Here is a 21917-nt window from a genome sequence, read left to right on the forward strand (position 1 = left end):
TAGTCTTCATTTTTTTATTTTCATTCGTTTAAGTTTATGAACTAAATCTGCTTAATCTTTTTTAACACTTTTTTATTTGTGCAGCTTGACTCCATGTTTTTCACCAATTGGTCCTTTATTTTACCAAATTTAATCAATTTCTCAATCTGCAAACCAGCAATTTTGATACAAATGAAAACAGCTTTGAGCCTGATATAGCCAAAGCAAGACTTAAGTCTATTTTTACACCTCCACTGACAAAGTTATCCTCTTGCTCCTATACGTCACATTCTACACATGACACCCTGTGAAACAGACCTTTCCTTATGCCCAGCGGTCTTCAAAGACTGCTTTTCGTCACAATTTCATCTATCAATTAATGGAATTTTGATTGATTGGAGTCTAGTTTGGCTCTCGTGACACTTAAACATAAGAGAAATATAGTAATCTCATCAAATCCTGCACTTTGGAGGTATTTGAGACCTCTCACATCCCGTAGAAAGCAGCTCCACGGGTGCGCGCGCAGGGCTGATCGTGTCCACGAGCCGACGCTATTAACAACAAACGGAGGATCCGTGATACTATCGGCGATTGGTTAAACCTGCTCAAATATAAAACACATAAAACCACATCGTCAGCGGGGTTAAGGTGAGTCGACAGTTTTCTTTCAGTCGTGTGCATGGTGGGTAGTTTCTCGCTTGTTGAGAAAGCCAACTGAACTCGCACGGCCCAGTATTGGGGGGGGGATGTAGTTTTTTTAGATGTCTGAGTTGAAATATACGTAGTAATAATCGGTTAAGATGATATCTTTCACAATATGTCAGCAGTGGGCGTTGCACTGAAATGCTACATTACATTTCTGGACATTTTGCTTGAATCAAAGAACGACTGAGATGTGTACGCGACATCAGGTGAGGCGCACAAATATTGGGTAAAAGATGAGCGAGCGCGCGCACTCACTTTGCGAAACTCGTGTTTACTTTTTGATTCCTTTTCATTTTTTAGTAACTGATGTCATTAAGTGATTGACAGGTCTAGATTTTAGCATTAATTTCTTATTATGTAGACTTGTTTTACTTTTGGTTTTGTTTAGATAAGTTTGGATTCTTCAGTCTTTACCTTATTTTTTTTATTTAACAGTGATAACATATTTTGAAGCAGTAGTTTTATTAATGCTTTAGTTGCGTTATGGGGCTTGTTTATTGTTGATCAGCATGATGTGGAAACGTTTTCTGACACACCCCCTCAGTTTGGATCGTGCCCTGCAGTTTGTGTAAATGTGATAGACACAAATTATTTTGTCTTCTTTTCTCATTTTAGTCATTTTCTAGACAAATTGACGCTTATTTTGAATAAAGTTCAATTAGTCAGTGGATTTCACAAATTGCCAGCTAGCGATGTTCTATCGTCACTTAAGACGGATCTTTTCGATGACTCGGGTGAAGCGATGTGTTCACGAAGCTGTCCGTGCGAATCTTCAGATCAACTTGAATTATTAAACCGATCAAACACGAGAACTGATGAGTGAACAAAACTGACTAATCAGACGAAAGGGGTTTTACTTTAATACAAAAAATGTCAACGTTAACATATTGAATTATATGGACTTGATGAATACGTTTTAGATCCGGTTCTTTAAAATGAACTGTTCGAAAGAACCGATTCGCCACTTCCCGACTGGAACTTGTTTTGAAGGGGTATTCGTCTCATATAGCCTATCCTCCTTGCATGGAAAGAGAACACTGTGTTCTTTTTGAGAGAAAGAGAGAGAGAGAGGATCAAAGGAGGGGGGGGGGGGGAGGGGTGTTCTTTTAAAAGTTTCAGATATTAGTTTTGAAATTCAGACCATAAACTGAGAATGACATGCTTTTGCTGACATCAACTTATGTAGACAATTTGTATTCTACCACCAGAATAGAAAGAACACAATTTAATTTAGCTTGATTTGTTAACAATAACTGTGTGTGTATATTTGTTATCGACATGATCACTAATTAGTCTGTATAAATTCTTACCTAACCTTCGCAGTTAAACCAAGTTATTGTGTAGTTTGCTTTCTGTTCATGTCCTTTTTGACCAAACCAGTTCAATCCAGCACCAGAATTCAAACAACTCACCCTCCCCGAAACCTCACAATCTCACACACACCCTCCTTGTTTTTATGAGCTCTCCATCGCCTGTGATGTGTTTCTCTTGTGAATGGTTATCTTTCACTTGTAAGACTTTTGTAAGTTTTGCATAAGTCTTGATAGCCTTCCACCTTATTGTGCTGATTCAACATTAGGGTTGATTAGCTATGAGAAAGAGGCATTGCCTCCAGAATGTTCTTTTTGTGCTTGACTGCTAATTCTATCTGACAGTGTGTGAATATGAAAGAATGAGGGAACTGGCTCATTTGTTGTGTAATGATTCACACAGGCGTACTGTCTGCTTGTGAGTGTTATGGCCAGCCGTTCCCTGTTCAGGCCAGATGACTGAACTGTCTTTGGTCTCTGAACTGTCATAGCTGCTTGTTTTGGTATAAAAGAGTCTGGGGCTAGTTTTCACAAAAGCTATGCATCAGTAACTGTAAGGTTTTTATCTGAGCCTTAGACCAACCTGTCTTCACTTCCACATGCAGTGACTGTGATGCACTAATAACACCCCCTGCTGATTTTGGCCTTGGATTTATTAAGTTAATTGGCTTTATCTCCTCTGCTTGCGTGATACTACAACAGAGACAAGAATATCAAAAGCCCTCAGTGAACCGTGGCTGTGGAGCCAGAAAAGGGGGTTTCAGATCACTATAAGCTTTTCTCAGAGTGGGGGGTTACCTTTGTTTTGGCCAGAGCAAGACTACTGGTATTTTGGAATGCTGGACTCCATATGTGCTAAGTGAAAACCATAAAGTGTGTATTTTAAAGAGGAGAGAAGAAAACGGCATATTGGAATCATTTCTGAGCAACCATGTGACACTGAAGACTGAAGTAGACTACTAATTCATCTTTGCTAACAAAGGAGTAGAAAAGTTATTTTAAATTATAATGATATTTCACAGTGTTACTGTTTTCACAGATTTCACAAGTGGTTCAGGTTAGTGGTGTGTTGAGCGATAGCGCTTCCCTGGTGTTTTCACATGCTAACGGAAACTTCCTATAAAGTCACGATTACGAGCTTGTTGCATTCTCTTCTGTTAAATAAAAGTGGACAGTGGTTTGTGAATATTGATGCTAAGCCTAAATAATTTGATGGGGGGCATCCCCTCCTGTGACCCATGGTTTGTCTGTATGTGTATTCAGATATGTTGATGCTTAGCCTAAATAATTTGATCGGGAGCATCCCCTCCTGTGACCCATGGTTTGTCTGTATGTGTGTTCAGAGCCAGTGAGCAATGAAATTTCATAATTATATAATTGTTGGCGTTAACCAATTAATGCCTAAACGCGATAATGCGTTAACTTGCCCAGCCCTAATTTATCCATGTATGTATGTATGTATGTATGTACCAGTGTTGGGAAAGTTCACTTTCTACATGAACTAGTTCAAAGTTCAATTCACAAATTTTAAAATGAACTAGTTCAGTTCATAGTTCAAACTACAAAATTTTGAACTAAAGTTCACAGTTCCAAAAATGAACTAGTTCATAGTTCTTTTTTTCCATAAGTTGCAGCGAGCTATTATTTTTCAAAATTATTGCCACAGCCCATATAGAATCACAGACAGCAATTATTTTATCAGTTTTAACAATGAAGCTATGCGTCAGATTTCATCTTCATATCCAATTTTGAATCCTTATCCAACCAGGGTTTACATTAGCATTGAGGGGACAGCATTTCCCCATTGTTGCTTTAATGCTTTGTCTCCCATTCTCACCGACCTTGTCATAAACATCATATGCTGCTGTCTTTTTTTGTTTATTAAATTTTTTTATTATTTCCAACATTGTACATGTAATAATACAATATAAACAAATATTTCATACTCTCATATAATACTCATTATGTATTACTTAAAAGGAAGGAAAAAAAAATAAAACAAAATAGAAACAGAAAGAGGTATAGCCTACTTGTATAATCAAAATACAGAGGAGGAGTTTAAATCTTTGTAGATGTCCATAGTTCTGGTTGCTTTTCGGTTGGAAAGTCCTTGCAATGTTTCAAAGTAAATCTTCATGTCAGCCTTAAAATGGAAGATGTTGGGTATCCTTTCAGACCATTTACATTTGTGTATATAGAACTTACCAAGTAATATAATAAGATTTAACATAAAAATGTAACTCTTTTCTATATCCTTTTTGTCATAATAAAAAATAACATCTTTTCTCTATGTGAATTTTAAATCCACTTAACCTATTAAATAAAAATTCCACATCAATCCAAAAGAATTTAACATAGATACATTCAAAGAAAAGATGCAAAATAGTTTCAGTATCCTTTTTGCAAAATGCACAAGATTCAGGAAGGTCATTTTTATTTCTTTTTAGGAACTGGTTTGTTGGATATATTTTATGTATAATTTTAAAGTATATTTCATAAACTTTATTATTGATACAATATTTGTTATTATAAGTTCAAATCAATCTCCAATTAATATTTTCAAAATGGTCATTCCAAAAGTATTTATTTCGAGGTGTTGCAGGGCAATGAATTAGGCATCTGAAAAATGTATTATTACATTTCCTATCTTTAATATCAACACCATTTAGCAAACCCTGTTTTTTAAACAATGATTGCCTAAAAGGTTCACTACTACCTCGCAACTACATGCTGCTGTCGTAAGCTGTTTTTTTTTTTTTTGATGACGCGTCACGCATGCGGCGGACGGCAGTGCGACACTGGTGGCGGGTGTTGCCAGATTGGGTGTTTTTCCGCTACATATTAATACCCGTTTACGGTGTGTTTTAGCCGGGTTTTCGCCTGGAAGGCTCTATAGTAATTTGGCACCCTATTGAACGAAGTTAACGTGAGAGAGCGTGCCGTTCACAGACACCAGAATGAACGAGTTCACAGGAACGTTCATCAGGCATTAATACAGCACGTTCAGTTCACGTTCGCCCAAAATATGAACGAGTTCATGAACTATCGTTCAATGAACGCGTTCAGGCACAACACTGGTATGTACACACACATCTTTTGCATGGTGATGTACCCTGGATTATTAGTCTATGCTTAGATATATTTGCAAGGTTCTAGAGATAGATATACGTACAGATATTAGGTTCCAATTGACAAAGTTCTCTCTGTCTGCATTTGCTCATAGGAGACAGTGTTGGGGGACCCAGACGTTAGTTTCCTGCTTTTCCTGTAGACAGCAGTTATGCAACATGTGCCGCTGCACAACATGCTATTGATGTTTTTGCCTTCAGCTATAACACAATAATGAAGCTTTTAGACTTACTCATGCTAAAGTTGCATTTAACAGCAAGCAAATTTAAAGGAAAAGCATTTTAAAAATCAGTTCATTCGATTCATAAAATTCATTGGATCATGCATGTTTATTACATTAACAAAACACAGCAAAGTGTTTATAGGCTAAAAAAAATCTCTCAACTAGTTGTATTCATAGATGTTGAGTGAAATTTCTTCACCATTAATGTAAATTAGAATAGCAAAAAAAAAAATTTGGTGGCTGATTGGGTTTTTGTGGCTCACGGCTGTTGTGTATGACTGTGTGGGTGTGCTTGCATGGACAGACGTAATATAGATTTTTTGTGTGTGCCTAGTCCTTGAAATACACAGCTGTAGAATCTAGAACAATTTAACAAGGCAAGAACAATGCAGTGTTAGTGGTCATAATTTCAACGGCAGCCATCAAAAATTCGGTTTGAAAGATCACATCACTTACAAAGTATAATAACAGATTTTAAGGATTTTAAACTTTTAATGATTACTTTTTATGTTAAAATCCCCCTCAAAAAACAACAACAAAAACCTGGCCCTTGGACACTAAAAGTGGTAATCTGTTGGACTCCTTCACCCATTCCAGCATTTTTAGATTTGTTAAAGCAGTGAAGCTTGGCCGTGTGTATATTTTAGCAAGCATTTGTGTGTGTGCTACTGTTCGGTCTGATTGTCAGCATGACACAGATAGTTGTTGACAGTAGGGGATTCATTGAGGCCAGCTGAGGATGGACAGCAGCCAACTGTGGTGTTCAGGATAGTGTCTGCACTGTTGGAACAGAGAATGTGTATTTATGAATTTGTGTTTTGTCTCAGCTTTGTTTGTCTATAATATATTTATATGGTCCAAATTGCATGTGCAGGGACTTTTGAGTTAGCATGAGAACCGTTTTCTCATTAAAGTTGAAGTGTTGAGTTTTAATGAAGCGAAACCTTGGCTCCAATATCTAGTTAATTAATAGAGATCTTGGGTCATGCACACCTAGAAATGTGTAAACATCCCTTATGACTATAAACATTTTATGTACCCAAACTGATTTTTAAGAGTCAATTTTTTTCAAAAAATTTTTTTTCGTGAACTTGACTTAAATATTCATCTGTACCTCAAATTAAACTACGGTATGACTTCAGAACACTTGAAATATAGTTCACAAAAACTTTATGGTGCTTTACAATGATTTTTTTGCCTTTTTTGGGACAGTATAATATAATAACACAGAACAGTTAACGCACAATATTGGATTTAGATCAGTCTCATCTGATTGATACCTGATCCGGCAGACTGTCAGTATCTAAGCCAATACTGAGTATCAGATTGATGAATCCTTAAAAATTACAGTTGAACCACTGATGTCACATGGACTCTTTTAATAATGTCATTACTACCTTTCTGGGGCTTGAACGTGTCAGTTTTGTTGCCATCTATGGCGAGTCAGAAAGCTCTCAGATTTCATCAAAAAATATCTTAATTTGTGTTCCAAAGAGGAACGAAGATCTTACGGGTTTGCAACGACATGAGTTTGAGTAATTAATGATATGGGTTGTTTTGTTTTAGATGCTGATGATATTAAAAAGATATTTGGTCATGCAAAGATGATGTAAGAAGCAATAGCAAGCGATATATTGTTGCTGTTGGTTTAAATAAAACAAACATAAGCAAGGAATTTGCTTTGTGCATTTCTCACTCATCAGTTTGTTCATTTGCTTGCACACAAAAAGCATTTTGAAAGAAATTAGTCATGAATGAATTCTGATCAAATTTGACAAAACAAATAAACAAACAAACAATTGAATTCTTATGACAGAGCGCTGAAGTTGTCATTTTTGTGACCTCTGACCACTGCAGGGATGGAGTTCCCTGTAGATGTATTGGTGTCTGGCAGACATGAGGACTTGGAAAGTTCAGCCCAGAGCTACATGAACAAACTGCTCTACAGCATCCCAGATAACACACAATACCTTACCCTGCCCAACACGAGAAAGGTAACACACACACACATGTGTTCTGTGAATTGTGGGGATTTCCATAGACTTCTATATTTTTTTTATCCCCCTAACCCAACCTTTGGTCCCCACAATGTATCATAAACAAGTACACACACACAACAGAGAACAGAGCTCAGATAATGTGGAGAAGATCAGATCAGATCATACCGAAAACTGTGCAATGTTATAGGCCTATCCAATTTTATAATTTGGCATATTTAATGTATCTCCTAAAATGACCATAATGCATTGAGAACAATTCTACAGCTCAAATTATACACTGTAGAACTTAGGTTTTACTAAAAATAAAATATGTAAGTACTTTTTAATTATTATTTTTTTCCCATTTAAACCCTTTAAAAACTGGCCCCATTCACTTCCATTGTGCCTCACCAACAATTAAATTGTAGCCTGTAATATTCCTTTAAGAATCCTGTTCTGGCTCTTTTAGATCTGGATCAGTCCTGCCAATGTTGGGTTTGTTCCTCTTTATGGAGCCAATCTTAAACACAAAGTCCTGGCTCTGTTTGCTCCTGAGGACCAGTTCACAGGTAGCCCACTTTCCTTCCCCTTTTACCCATCACAATAACCTCATAAATGGCTTTTTTTTTTTACAATAACATAATGGATAAACTTCTAAGAAAGTCACATTTGAATGTCTTTAGCATTTAATTTACCTTTATTCCGCTTTGCCTCCCTTTTTTATTCTAGCTGTGGCATTGTTCTTGGCTGATCAATGGTACGCAGTGGAAGATATTCTCAGAACCTCAAATACTGCAAGAGAAGGCCTTGTAAAGGTAAGCTTTCATTTTTTTGGAAAGCTTAGCCATTTAACTTTTTAATGAAATTACTCAGACACATTTGTGTACTTTGAACAGGGTCTATTCAGAATGTCTCTTCTTTGCCAAGTCAATAAAAAGCAGAAATCTGGCATTTTCTTCGGTGCCTTGTTGAGGACTTGCAAATGTTCTCAAGCACTCCTACGATGATCTTGTGTGTGTGTTTTTTTTTTTAGATGTATAAAATGTATTTCAGTATATGTGTGAATGTTTAATTATAGAGAGAGAGCGGAAGAAACAAAAGTGATGTTTTAACAATGAAATGTAGTGGTTTGGCCAAACAAATAATTGCAAACAAGCAGTAGTTTGTGGCTTATCAGTGAGAGGTGTTTTTGTCTCAGGTTCCACACTTTGCATACATAGGTTTGCTTTAGAAAATATTTAGAAATATTTTTAAATGTACACAGCCATTCTTTTTCTCACTCATTTAAAAGTGCACCATGCACCCACGTTTTCTTTATGCTTGCATTTGCTCATTCCACTGTATTGCGGAATGTAACACACACCATATGTTTTAATATCCTGTATTATCCAGTCTGGATTTCCTCTGCAGGAATATCATCTTTAGAACTTGACTGTTGCGTTATATTGTAACTGTTTAATTTTGGCATGAAAGAAGATTTGCCCTTTTTATTTTCCAAATCTTTTTTTTTTCTTTTTTTAACCTGTGATTTTTAATCAAAACATAAATTGATTTCCTTGGGCCAGTTTAGAAAACACAATTTAATCTGTTTTGTGATTAATTGTATTTGGGCAGGTCAGATCTGTGGGCGAGAGGATTGTCTTGTATGTGCTAAACCGCATCATTTACCGGACGGTGGAAATGGGTTCTAATGAGGTGCCGTTCCTGTGCCACGGAGAAGACGTCTTTGCCAAAATCCTCTGGAAGAATGGAGAGGCGGTGGGCTTCTACTCGGTCAAATCTAAAGGTCAGTCCTTCTCCTTGGTGAGTCTGGCAGTGCTGTAGATGCATTGCTCTTTCTGCCCAATGTATAATCAAGTTTACTTCATTAAATAATCTACAGTGTCTTCATTAAAGCATGAGTGAGATATGCAACTAGGCCTTGTCTAGTTTATAAGAAGGCAATCTCACAAGCTTCTGTGTTGTGGCTTAGTAATAAAGAACTTGGTTTATGCAAAAAGGTTATAGATTCAAAGACCAAAAAGGCAAAAAAAAAAAAACTTAACATATTTTTATTTGTATTATTATATAGAGGAAGGATTGACAGATCTTGGAAGCTGTAACATATAGAAGCTCATTTCTGCATAAGAACAAATACATGCTTTGATAAATTATAGTATATGTGATATATTATCAGTCAATTATAACAAAAAGTCATAATTATAATGAAAAATTAGAAAAGAGAAGTGGTACCTCATTAAAATTAGGATTTGTTTTGTTATAATTACGACTTGCTATGTTGTAATTCTGACTGTTATTCAGACATTTGATATCATACTTATGTCTCATAATTTAGACTTTTTAACTCAATTATGACATAAATCTGACTAATTTTGATCTCATTATTATGACTAAGTATCTCAGTTTCGAATGTCATATTTATGACTGTTTTCTAAATTATAAATCTGAATTTTTATCTCAAGAATTTGCCTTTTTATGTCATTTTGCTTTCTCAGAATTATTTAGTGTAAGAGTTATAATTTTCTGAAGGTAATTATCCTGGATATGATGATGATGATCATCATCATCATCACTGTTATTAGTTAATAATTATTATAATATTATTATTATCCAATATAATTTGAACTGTTCATGAAAATAAGTGTCACTGTTGAAGATAAACTATATTTTTGATAGTATTGTAGATGTAACATGCAGTGATTTTGCACCAGGCCATTCTTCAATCTGCTGTGTTTATTCTCCCTTACAGGTAGCTTGTGTAATAGCTTTGTGAGCCAGTGCTACCTACTTCCTGTCATGGACTCTATTTTTGTGCGGAAAGATCACCGTGGTAACAGCCATGGCTTGCAGATGTTGGAGGACTTTGTGGACTCCTTTAAAGACGATGAACTGGGCTTGAAATACCCTTTAACACCAGCAATGCAAAAGGGTCAGAAATCTTCATTTTTTTGTAGTTTTAAATGCCCATTTATTAGTTTGTAACTTTATACTCTATATATTTCATGAATTATTTACTTTTACTATATATGTTATGCAATTAGATTGTAAATAAATATAAAGAGCTACATTTCTTAAATGTTTTACTAAATGTATATAAAGAGTCATTAAAAGAAAATTGCTCCAGTATGCAGACAATACCTGAGCACATACCCGGCCGATGTGGACCTGCTGTGGGAGGTGGAAGGAGTTGGAGGTCCCTACCAGAAAGTGAAAGTGGCAAGCAAACTTGGCTCCATGACACTACAATGTAAGTGCCACTGCCACTGGCCCTCTTGAAACTCCTAACAGTTGTGGGATTGCTTTTACCAGTATATCTCATTGTTCGCTGCAAGTGGTATCACACTGCCTGCTCAGTTTCACATCTTTACTTGATTTAAAGTTTAGATTTGTTGTGTCCATCTCCATACAGGCAACCTCAGCTCATGGGCAGCAGAAGAAAGCAAAAACGGAGAGGTTGGGGTTAATGAGGTGGAGATGACTGAGGACAGCTGCCTGGACATCACTGTAAATTTGATCCTATCTTTATGTAGTATATCTAGATGTTTTTTAGCTTTAATAGCAGTTGAGCTAAAGGGGATGAATTTAGAGACACTTCTCAGAAACATATTTTTAGCTTGTGTACAGTTACTGTAACTCTAATTGTCCCTTTATTATGTGTAATATTTGTGCTTCTGTTTTTTTTTATAGCACTATGATAGGGTTCATGACAGAGTATCTGTTACTCAACTGAAGGTTTGTGTTTAGCTTTAGTATAAGAAACACATTTGAATAGTTTCTGGTCGATATGAAACTAGTATACAGGGCTTCTGTAGTCAGACAAACCACAGACTAGTTTATTTGGGAAATATGAAGTTTTGCACATGCCTGCTTCATTTTTGTGTTTTTTTTTTCTTCTGAATATGAGATGTCTGTATATGTAGGTATTTATAGAATATGTGAACCTTTGACTGAGTTGAGTGAATTGTTTTCATTGTGGTTTTACAGGAGGATGTGGTGGTAGTCAACAAACATCTCAATGTGGCAGAAGGTTTGGATTTGTGTTCAATTTATCATTCTAAAACACCCTTTTCTGCCAATTCAAGCAGTTTAAGATGGTGATAAAGCCTTCTCTCTTTTTCTTCATCCCGCTGTAGAAATTAGTGACTTGCCCATTTCCACACGTACCCGGAGCAGCGAACGCAGACAAAAGAAAAGGCCACGGGAAGAACCAGAAGAGAGTGCTGAGGAGAACCGACCTGAAAAAATCAACAGGTCTCTAAAAATTCCTCATCAATGACTGGTTGCTTTCAGAGGTTATCCTTGAGATTACATTAATGGTGATTTACTCGTGTGCCACTCAGATAAAATATAATCTCATAATGCAGCAGATGGGCTCTTAAAATGACCCTCCACCATGGGTCAGATAGTAAACTGACTGGAAAAAATCCAATAGACCCAAACTGTTTGGGGACCAAACCATATCTTAGGAATAAAAAACTCTAGAAACCACATAGAAACATTTAAAGACTTTTCATTTATTATAGATTCATGTTTTTTTTTTAATAATACATCAACTAATGACAAATTAGGCAAATTGAAATAGTTTTGAATTTGTACATGTAAAACTGATTAACATTAAACCTAGATTAATAAATCCTTTACACTACCATTCTGGGGTCTGCAAGATGCTTTTTAAATGTTAAATGTAAAAAAAAAAATATATATATATATATATATATATATATATATATATATATATATATATTTTTTTTTTTTAATATAATATTTATTATTTTTATAAAATATATTTAAACTTTTTTTTTTTTTTTTTACAATCCTATGATGGCAAAGCTGAATTTTCAGGTGTAAGTGTCACAATACTTTAGAAATCATTATTCTGCAGATATAGTGCTCAGTTTCTTCTTATGAATTTTGAAAACAGTTGTGCCAGAAAATGTACTGTATAATTCTAAAAAGACCAAATTAATTTATTGTGCTTTGTCATTTATTACCTGTATATTGTATTTAGAGTGGTTGAACCAGAAACAGGGACAGAACCTGATGCTGTTGTGCCAGAGACTAAAGAACACACGGATGGAGAAAGTGGAGGAGGAGAAGATGGAGCAGCAGCCTCTGTCCAGGTGGAGGAGGCTATATCCAATGAGGCCCCTGCAGACACATTAATTCTGGTGAGGGACAGTAGCCTCTTTCGTTGGTTGTCTTATCTGGTACACAATTTCATCACTGGTTTAATATGGCCAGACAAGTTGGCTTACAACAGTTGCCAATGCAAATCATGTTTGTGGTTCATAAAACAGTATGTTCTGTGAGCCAGAGGTGCAAATTTTATGTCCGTTCACACATGCAAATATGTACAACCCCAAATCAGGTATTGAATTCTCTGTTTCTCTGTGAAGGTGGCGGAAGTCAAGGGAGAAATGACGGACAGTCAAGAAGAAGAGAATGAGGGGTCAGCAGTCACAACAGAGGATGCACTGGCCACCCAAGAGCTCCCTCTAGAGTCTGAACCTGCCATCCAAAATGGCACTGCTGAGGAGATGGAGGCAGAGGGAGAAGCAAAGGTAACCTATTTAGTTCAGGTTAAAGGGTTAGTTCAATCAAAAATGAAAATTAGCCCATAAATTACTCGCCCTCAATTTCATCCTTGGTGTGTATGACTTTCTTCTTTCAGAAGAATCCAGTCTGAGTTATATTACAATATATTATAACTTGTCTTTGATCTTCCAAGCGGTTTTATGGCACTCAGCAGGTGTTGCAGTGCTTCAGTCCAAAAGAAGTGAAATAAAGGGGGCCCATCCTTAATAAAAAAAAAAAGTGTCTTACACGGCTCCGAGGGCTGAACCAAAATCCTCCTTTAATGAATGGTTGCGTTTTTGTAATAAAAATAACCATATTTAAAATGTAATTATCACTTTAATGTAGCTTGCGCTCACTGTTGTACATGGAAGCAGTTCCAGACAGATAACGTAAGAGGTCAGCTTTGCGCATTTGCTGGTGAGTCTCGTGAAAACCAACGTCTGTTAACCGGAGCAAAGGAAGCAAAGTTTCCATGCTTACCGGTGCATCTCAAAAAATTTGAAAAAATCATGGAAAAGGTCTTTATTTTTTGTATTTTAATTAAAAAACAGCAAACTTTCTTATATTCTAGATTCATTGCACACAAACTGAAATATTTCAAGAGTTTTTTAGTTTTACTGGTCCTTCTCAAAAAATTAGCATATTGTGATAAAAGTTCATTATTTTCCATAATGTAATGATAAAAATTAAACTTTCATATATTTTAGATTCATTGCACACCAACTGAAATATTTCAGGTCTTTTATTGTTTTAATACTGATGATTTTGGCATACAGCTCATCTCACATCTCAAAAAATTAGCATATTTCATCCGACCAATAAAAAAAAAAGTATTTTTAATACAAAAAAAGTCAACCTTCAAAAAATTATGTTCAGTTATGCACTCAATACTTGGTCGGGAATCCTTTTGCAGAAATGACTGCTTCAATGCGGCGTGGCCTGGAGGCAATCAGCCTGTGGCACTGCTGAGGTGTTATGGAGGACCAGGATGCTTTGATAGCGGCCTTAAGCTCATCTAGAGTGTTGGGTCTTGCGTCTCTCAACTTTCTCTTCACAATATCCCACAGATTCTCTATGGGGTTCAGGTCAGGAGAGTTGGCAGGCCAATTGAGCACAGTAATACCATGGTCAGTAAACCATTTACCAGTGGTTTTAGCACTGTGAGCAGGTGCCAGGTCGTGCTGAAAAACAAAATCTTCATCTCCATAAAGCTTTTCAGCAGATGGAAGCATGAAGTGCTCCAAAATCTCCTGATAGCTAGCTGCATTGACCATGCCCTTGATAAAACACAGTGGACCAACACCAGCAGCTGACATGGCACCCCAGACCATCACTGACTGTGGGTACTTGACACTGGACTTCAGGCATTTTGGCATTTCCTTCTCCTCAGTCTTCCTCCAGACTCTGGCACCTTGATTTCCGATTGACATGCAAAATTTGCTTTCATCCGAAAAAAGTACCTTGGACCACTGAGCAACAGTCCAGTGCTGCTTCTTTGTAGCCCATTTCCTGCACACGGTGGCTCTGGATGTTTCTATTTCAGACTCAGTCCACTGCTTCCGCAGGTCCCCCAAGGTCTGGAATCGGTCCTTCTCCACAATCTTCCTCAGGATCCGGTCACCTCTTCTCGTTGTGCAGCGTTTTTTGCCACACTTTTTCCTTCCCACAGAATTCCCACTGAGGTGCCTTGATACAGCACTCTGGGGACAGCCTATTCGTACAGAAATTTCTTTCTGTGTCTTACCCTCTCGCTTGACGGTGTCAATGATGGTCTTCTGGTCAGCAGTCAGGTCGGCAGTCTAACCCATGATTGCGGTTTTGAGTAATGAACCAGGCTGGGAGTTTTTAAAAGCCTCAGGAATCTTTTGCAGGTGTTTAGAGTTAATTAGTTGATTCAGATGATTAGGTTAATAGCTCGTTTAGAGAACCTTTTGGGTTTTCATGAGCTGTATGCCAAAATCATCAGTATTAATACAATAAAAGACCTGAAATATTTCAGTTGGTGTGCAATGAATCTAAAATATATGAATGTTAAATTTTTATCATTACATTATGGAAACTAATGAACTTTTATCACAATAAACTAATTTTTTGAGAAGGACCTGTAATTATGATGGTTAAAATTCACTATCTCAAAAAATTTGAATATTCCATTTTGAGCTTAAGTTTGATTAATTTTGAGTATAAATACTGGGTACGTTACTGACAATTTTTAATATAACTCTGACTGGATTCACCTGAAAAAAGTCATATACACTGAGGATGACTTGAGGGTAATTTATGGGCTAATTTTCATTTTTGGGTGAACTAATCCTTTAAGGTCAAGGTTGTACTGTTACATGATTTGAGCAATTTGTGTACACTACCATTTGGGTCATTTATTTATTTTTTATTTTTTTAAGAATGTCTCTTATGCTCACCAAGACTGCATATTTATTTGAGAAAATACTGTAAAAACAGTATTAGTGTGAAATATGTTAACAATTTAATATAACCGTTTTCTTTTGTAAAATATTTTAAAATGTAATTTATTCTTGTGTTGGCTAAACTTAATAACCAGCAGCCATTACTCCAGTCTTCAGTGTCAAGTAATCCTTCAAATATTTTGTGGAAACCTGGATAAAGTTTTTTTTCCCAGGATTCTTTTAGCTCAAGAAGAGGTCAAAATGAGAGCATTTATTTAAAATAGAATTTTGTAACATTGTAAAAATTTTTTTTTTTTTTTTTTTTTTTTTTTTTGCATTTTAATGTTTTTTGCTAAATAAGTATAAAAAAAATCGTACTGAACTCAAACTTTTGAACGGTATTGTGTATATATAATATAATAATAAAAATTCATCAACCATGCTCCCAAAATAAAAATTAACATTTTAACAAAGAATGCTGTTGACATTGTCACAAATCATGTCAGATATGTGGCATAGCGGTCAGTATATTGAGCTGTGGTTCAAACATGAGCAATACAAGTTCAAACCCTACTCACAAAATTTTCCAGTCTCTTCCTGAATACTTGGGAAATTTTAGGAAAAATGGAATGCATAGTCATCATCTAGTGTTTCTTTTTTTAATTAAGAGCATCAATTTCACTAGACCTAAACAGAACCCTTATCTGGTTTGTCTTGTTAAGGATGACATCATTAACACCCCTGAAGAGTCTGAAGTAGTGGAGCAGTTCGACCAAGAACCTGTTACTGAGGAGAAACAGGTGGCAGATGCAGAAGTTTCTTCTCCAGTTGAGGAGGAAGGGGAAGTGCAGCAGGAAGAGGAAGTAGCTTCTGCAGTTGAGGATGTAGCTTCAGTAGTTGAGGAAACCGAAGACACTGATCATCCACCAGCTGTTCCTGAGGCGCCAGTCATTCCAGCCGACCTGGTTGAGTGTGTTTCCTCTGTGCAGGACAGTGATGTAGTAGAGGAAGCATCTCATCCTGAGCAAGAAGCTCCAGAGGAGGAGACATCTGCTTCTCCTAGTGCAGCAAGTGAAGACGAAGTCATTATGGAGACAGAGGAGCCAGCTCTGAACCAACAAGATGAGACTGCCTCCGATGAGCCACTTGAGACCCAGGAAAGCCAACCTGCAACAGAGGACTCTGAAAAAGAAGAGCCAGAGGAAGAGAATTTACCGGAGACGGATGAAAAAGATGAAGAGGACACTGCCACCACTGAGGATGATGATGATGATGACGATTATGAGGGGAAAAGCTCAGTCGACACTCACGATTCTCCTCCTGGGGTTCGAGTTCTTCGAGGAGGCAGGATCAAACCTGTCCCGCAAACGCCCAAGCGCACCTCCAGTAGACTGAGCAAAACAGTGGTCATACAGGTGGTGGATGAGGATTTTGATGATGATGATGATGAAGAAGAGGATGAGGAGGCGGAAGAAAAGCTCAAAAGCACTGAAGAAGAGAAGGGGAGCACAGAGGAAGATGAAGCTGCCGAACACAATTCGGGAGAAGAGGAGCCGCCACCTGTGATTGACAGGAGAGTTTTGCGGAGGAAAACCAAAGTGATCCAGTCTACACCCACAAAAGCAAAAAGACGCAGTAAAAACTGATTTCATACATTCTCCATGACACTCCAGTACACTCCATTAAAAAAAACATAGTATGTTAAGTTAGTAGGCACTACTTGGTACACACATATACCACGATCTGTACTAGAAAGTATTGATCGTCTTTAATACTTGGGTTAGGGTTAATAACTGGCGGTGTTTACAACATCTAGTTTTTGGTTTTGGTTCAGGTTTTGTTTTACAACTAAAAAAGAAAAAAGGGCAGTATTTCATATGCACAGTGCTTGATAACAATGCTGACTGCTCACAATTATAACTGTGATTTTAATCTCCTTTACTTTTGATTTACCTGATGCTTATTGAATGCAGCTTAAACTGCTTATAAAAAAGCAGCTAAAAGCTTGCAAATTTACAATGTGAAAATCTTAAATTAGGAGTGCTGCTGTGGATCCAGTTTCACCATTATCATTTCATATTTTGTTCTCACAAATGTTTTGATTTCGATTTTGTTTGACCTCACACAATAAGGTTTTAAGGAGGTCCTTTCACATTTGTAACAACTTTTCAGATGATAGTTTATTAAATTTATTCTCAAAATTACATGAATTAAGGCATTGCTGTGCACGCCCATACATATACATGCATTCACACATAATTATGCAAGTATGTTTATACCTGAGGAAAGTGCAGGTTAATATAAAGTTTACATGAAGGCTAATGTATGGTTAATTATATATATATATATATATATATATGGCGTTTAACATCCAAAACAGATTTGCGTTTAAATATCTAAATGTCTTATTTTAAATACCAACTCTAGATTATATATTAAGATGAAAACTAGTTCATAAAATATGATAGGTTAATCTTTATAATTGCGGCCTTAAGTAGTTTAATATTAAGACTCGTGTTGACACCCGCTAGCATTTTTCTCATGGTTTGTCTCGTTGACATTTTTCGTTCTGCGTATCCTTGTTTTACCCCATACACCCGTACACCCCCCCCCCCCCCCAAACCCCCAAAAACCTACATGTTATTAAATAACGCATATATATGGTTTAATGGTATTTTGTTAAAGCTGTGAAATAAATTGCTTACACGTTTCAGTTTTGGAGTTTTAATGTGGGTGACCACATGAGGGCGCACTTGGATGTTAAAAAAAGCCATTGCGGGAATCTGTTAACACTCTTTCAAGACTGTTGTTTGTCTTCGCCGTTATCTTATTGTTGACACCTGAGGTCAGTTGCTTGCATTTTTATATCAGGTGAAAATATGGAAAAGAACTTCAGAAATGACCTTTATATGTGTATTCTTCCAGATTTTCTCTCAACTTAAAGGAGTCAAAGTTCATGCTTTTTGTTGACAGAAAATCAAATAAAAGTAGACATTTTTGAGTGCTTTAAACTTTATTTACTTATTTTAGGTGTTTGAGCAATATTTTTCTGGAGTAGTTTTCTCAAACTGTGCTTTTCCTGTAGTAAATAAATACATTTATTGTATATTCCATATCCTCATCAGTTTTTTTTTTTTAATGAATGTGTATATTAATGCTCTGTGCTCTGAGCTGTGTAAACATACACATATGGATCAGACGGAGTGATTTTCTACAGCTGGGTTGAATGATATTTCGGTGCCAATCATTTGCCAAGTAAGGTGTGTCAGAGAGTGCATGTGCCGCCTCTTTTGTGTTTCTAACAAAAGCCACCCAGCTGGCTTTTTCTGCCTTACCCAACCTTGTTCTTCCAGCTTTTATCCATTTTAGCTAATTTTAGTCAATTTCTACATCTTTTGAATTTTGCTTTTCATTGACTATATGTGTGCAACTGCTAACCTTAAAAGAGAATATTTTGATAGGTTTTCAAGGAAATAGATGGAAACCAAACAAAGATGCCTATTTATGTGTATTTCACACATTTAGAATTGTGCATGGTTTTTGCAAACCAATTGTGCAAGGTATATCGCTGCAAGTGTGTGTGTGTGTACCTGCATGTACATCTGTGTATTTGTGGTGTGGGTGCACTAGCTGGTCTGTGTGTGTGTGTGTGTGTGTGTGTGTGTGTGTGTGTGTGTGTGTGTGTGTGTGTGTGTGTGTGTGTGTTTTATGGTCCTGGCTGATTAAGCTTGGCACTGTCAGGAGTGGGTTTGTGTGTGTAATTAATGATGTGTCTCCTGCTCTCTCCCATGGTAAAGGCTAATAGGATTTCCCGGCCCCAGGCTACAGCGAAGAGAGTCTGGGCGCATGAGGAAGTGTGCAGGAGAGGAGAGGGGAGGCAGATTGTGAGAGGTGATAGGAGAGGTGACAACGCAGGAGGTTTGAGCAGGTGGAGGTGAGAGGTTACAGAGGATTCTGGATAGTTTGGCCACGCTTCAGCGAAGAATTTAGGCTGCTGTGGGAAAAGGAAAATGTGTTAAAACTGTAAAACCTCTGTAGAAAGAAAAAAAGATGTAATTTAACATGAAAATAATTTAAACCACTTTAAACTATTTATTAATAAATATTAATAATAATACTATGTATTATTTATTTACATTTAGTTTTTCTTGTTTCTTTTTCTACAAAAATGATTAATTTAATAAAAAGTGTTTTAATTGTATTTTTATTTATTAAAATATTTACATATATTTAATTTTATGAGTAAATACTAGTAAAATGGATAGTAGCAGCAACTTTAAAGTTAGTTACAGCTGAAATAATAGATAAACCGTAACCAGACACTTTTAAAACCATTTAATATCACTATTGTATATACTATATGCACAGAATAGAAAACAGTGTAAAAGCAACTCTTAAAATAGTTCTACCAAACAGGTTTATAATGTGCAATTGGGACATTTTGAGCTGAACTAAAAATACACAAGAACAAATCTAAATTGTAATTTTCCATCTGAAAAACAAAGCCCACAATCAATAGTTGATTGACACGTTTGTTTAAAGCAAAAAATAATTTGAATTGTTTTATTTCCTCAGCTATATTCAAGTTTGTACAAATAAAACTTTACGATTACGCTTAAACGTTTGACCTTCGAAGAGTCTGAAATCAAAAAGAAAATGTGCTAATATAAATGTAATCTCTAAAGAGAAACGAAAAGGTGATGAGAACGATAATAAAACCTAGGCTGAAGAGTTCGATAGAGTAAGCAAACCGAAGTGAAGAGGCATGCTGAGAGGCTCTGCAGTGAAAGACTTTCTAGGGGGTTCCTGTTCTGTGGGGCTGATTGTGTGCCGGGTGGAAGGGGGCATTGTGGGATAGCACGGGAGGGAGAGAGGTGTGAGAGAACGAGCAGGTGATTTATAACAACAACAGAAGGCTTCTCTCCCCTCCACCACCTCCTCTTCCCTTTCACTGAAGCAAAACAAGGAAATGCATTACAAAAAGGCACGTGTGATAATGGACCTTGCTGTCTTTCTCTCTCTCTCTCTCTCTCTCTCTCTCTCTCTCTCTGTGTGTGTGTGCACGCAGAACCAAGACATCGGATATATTTGGGTAATAAAAGTGTAAAGATTTTTTCGGAGATGTACAAGTGTGCCCATGAAGCTCCGGTTTGTATGTGTATATGGACACATTTTCAGTCCCCGAGCTCTTTGCCTGCTCGTCCTCACCTCCCGGAGATAAAGACCTCTATTCTACCTCGCCGAACGAGTGATGGTGCCGGCAGGCTCCAGGGAGCAAACAGAGAGAAGGAGGAGAAGTAAATAATACAGGGATATGGCAAGCAGTAATGGTATGGTGGCCCTGAAGACCACGTTCTCCACGGCAGGAGGGGCTGCATGCGGGATCTAGCCCGGCTCAGAGTCTCCCTCTGGGGGAGGAGATGGTGTGGAAGAGCCCGTGCCTGCTCCTCTCACATTACCCCTTATGTTAAAACCAGTCAGGGGGAAAATTGGGGCCTGCGTGGTCCTCTGCAGGCCCACCTGAGCCCACTGAGACAAGGAATGGGGAAGGAGGGGGACCTACAAGTCTCTAAATGCATAGGTAATAAGAGTCATAACCTTGAAAACATGTTGGGCATGAAAGCAGATACATGTGAAATGCATGTTTGTTGTTTGAATGTGATGGCTGTCAACACTAATGTAAGAGAGAGAAAACTTTGCAGATACGTTTGAATGGATTTACAGGAATGACCGAATTACTTATACATATTAAAAATCATACATTATATCCTCACTTTGGAAGTACCCATATGGGGCTTCAAGAATTTATTAATTGGATTTATAAAAAAAAAAAAAAAGATATATATATATATATTCCTGGGACAATGTTTCAGGTTGTCCCCACCTGATGGCAGACCTAGTATCAACAGCTAAGATCTCTTTTTTTTTTTTCTTTTTTTTTTTTTTTTGGTGTATTTTTGTTTTGTTTAGTGGTATTTCTTTTTTGATTTGTTTGAAAGTTTGTCTTGTTATAATTGCTCTAAGAATGTTATAGTTTTTTTGTTGTTAATGTCTTCTCTTTTATGATTTGATTTGTTTGATGTGTTTTGTTCAGTAACTTGACTGTTTTGTTTGGTGGTCTTTTAAGATTAATTTAGTATTGTGTGTTGTGACATTTGGTGAATTTTGCTTGGTGGTTTAGTTTGTTCAGTGATTTTGGCGATTCATCCTGTTTGGTCAGCTCATAGATTTGGTCAGCTCTTAGGTTTTTAGTTTTTGTTTTGTTTGTTTAGTGACTTATGTGATTTTTATTTTGTGTTATTTATTTTTGTTTGGTGGACTATGAGATTTATTTATTTTGTTATTTGTTAAATTGGTTGAATGCTGTGCTGAAAGACCTAGTAGTACTGAATTTGTAATTTATATTATTTGTGGTTATAAAATGTACTGATTAAATTAATATTAATTAAATTAGATAACTTTTTTCTTTTTTTAAAAAAAAAAATATCAGTTTCTTTTTTTTGTTCATGTTAAATCATTTTTATTAACGGTAAAAAAATAAAATAAATACAATTAAGTTTCAATGAACCTTTAATATGAGTGCTTATTTGGTTATGCAAAATTTGAGATT

At 36.5% G+C, this 21917-nt stretch overlaps 1 protein-coding gene across 2 annotated transcripts; it reads left to right on the forward strand.

The window, feature by feature from the left end:
- Positions 1 to 346: 346 nt before the first annotated feature.
- On the forward strand, positions 347 to 18420 carry fam169ab (family with sequence similarity 169 member Ab). Of its 2 annotated transcripts, none has more exons than XM_059526148.1 (13): positions 347 to 627; positions 7204 to 7340; positions 7795 to 7894; positions 8055 to 8140; positions 8940 to 9111; positions 10075 to 10254; positions 10450 to 10572; positions 10735 to 10827; positions 11308 to 11352; positions 11459 to 11576; positions 12334 to 12493; positions 12722 to 12886; positions 16030 to 18420. In XM_059526148.1, the coding sequence occupies exons 2-13, from the start codon at positions 7206 to 7208 to the stop codon at positions 16951 to 16953; spliced, it is 2301 nt and encodes a 766-aa protein (XP_059382131.1). In that variant the 5' UTR covers positions 347 to 627; positions 7204 to 7205; the 3' UTR covers positions 16954 to 18420. The 2 variants fall into 2 exon arrangements, with proteins under 2 accessions (XP_059382131.1, XP_059382132.1); XM_059526149.1 differs by lacking the exon at positions 347 to 627 and adding an exon at positions 671 to 890.
- The last annotated feature ends 3497 nt before the right edge of the window (positions 18421 to 21917 follow it).

This window comes from Carassius carassius, chromosome 36 (genome assembly GCF_963082965.1).
Source record: "Carassius carassius chromosome 36, fCarCar2.1, whole genome shotgun sequence".
NCBI classification, from domain to species: Eukaryota; Metazoa; Chordata; class Actinopteri; order Cypriniformes; family Cyprinidae; genus Carassius; species Carassius carassius.

Coding starts and splice junctions, on each gene's coding strand:
- fam169ab (XM_059526148.1), top strand. CDS start 7,206: ATGGAGTTCCCTGTAGATGTATTGGTGTCTGGCAGACATGAGGACTTG. Junction 8,141..8,939: donor CAAGAGAAGGCCTTGTAAAG/GTAAGCTTTCAT, acceptor GTATTTGGGCAG/GTCAGATCTGTGGGCGAGAG. Junction 12,887..16,029: donor AGGCAGAGGGAGAAGCAAAG/GTAACCTATTTA, acceptor TGTCTTGTTAAG/GATGACATCATTAACACCCC.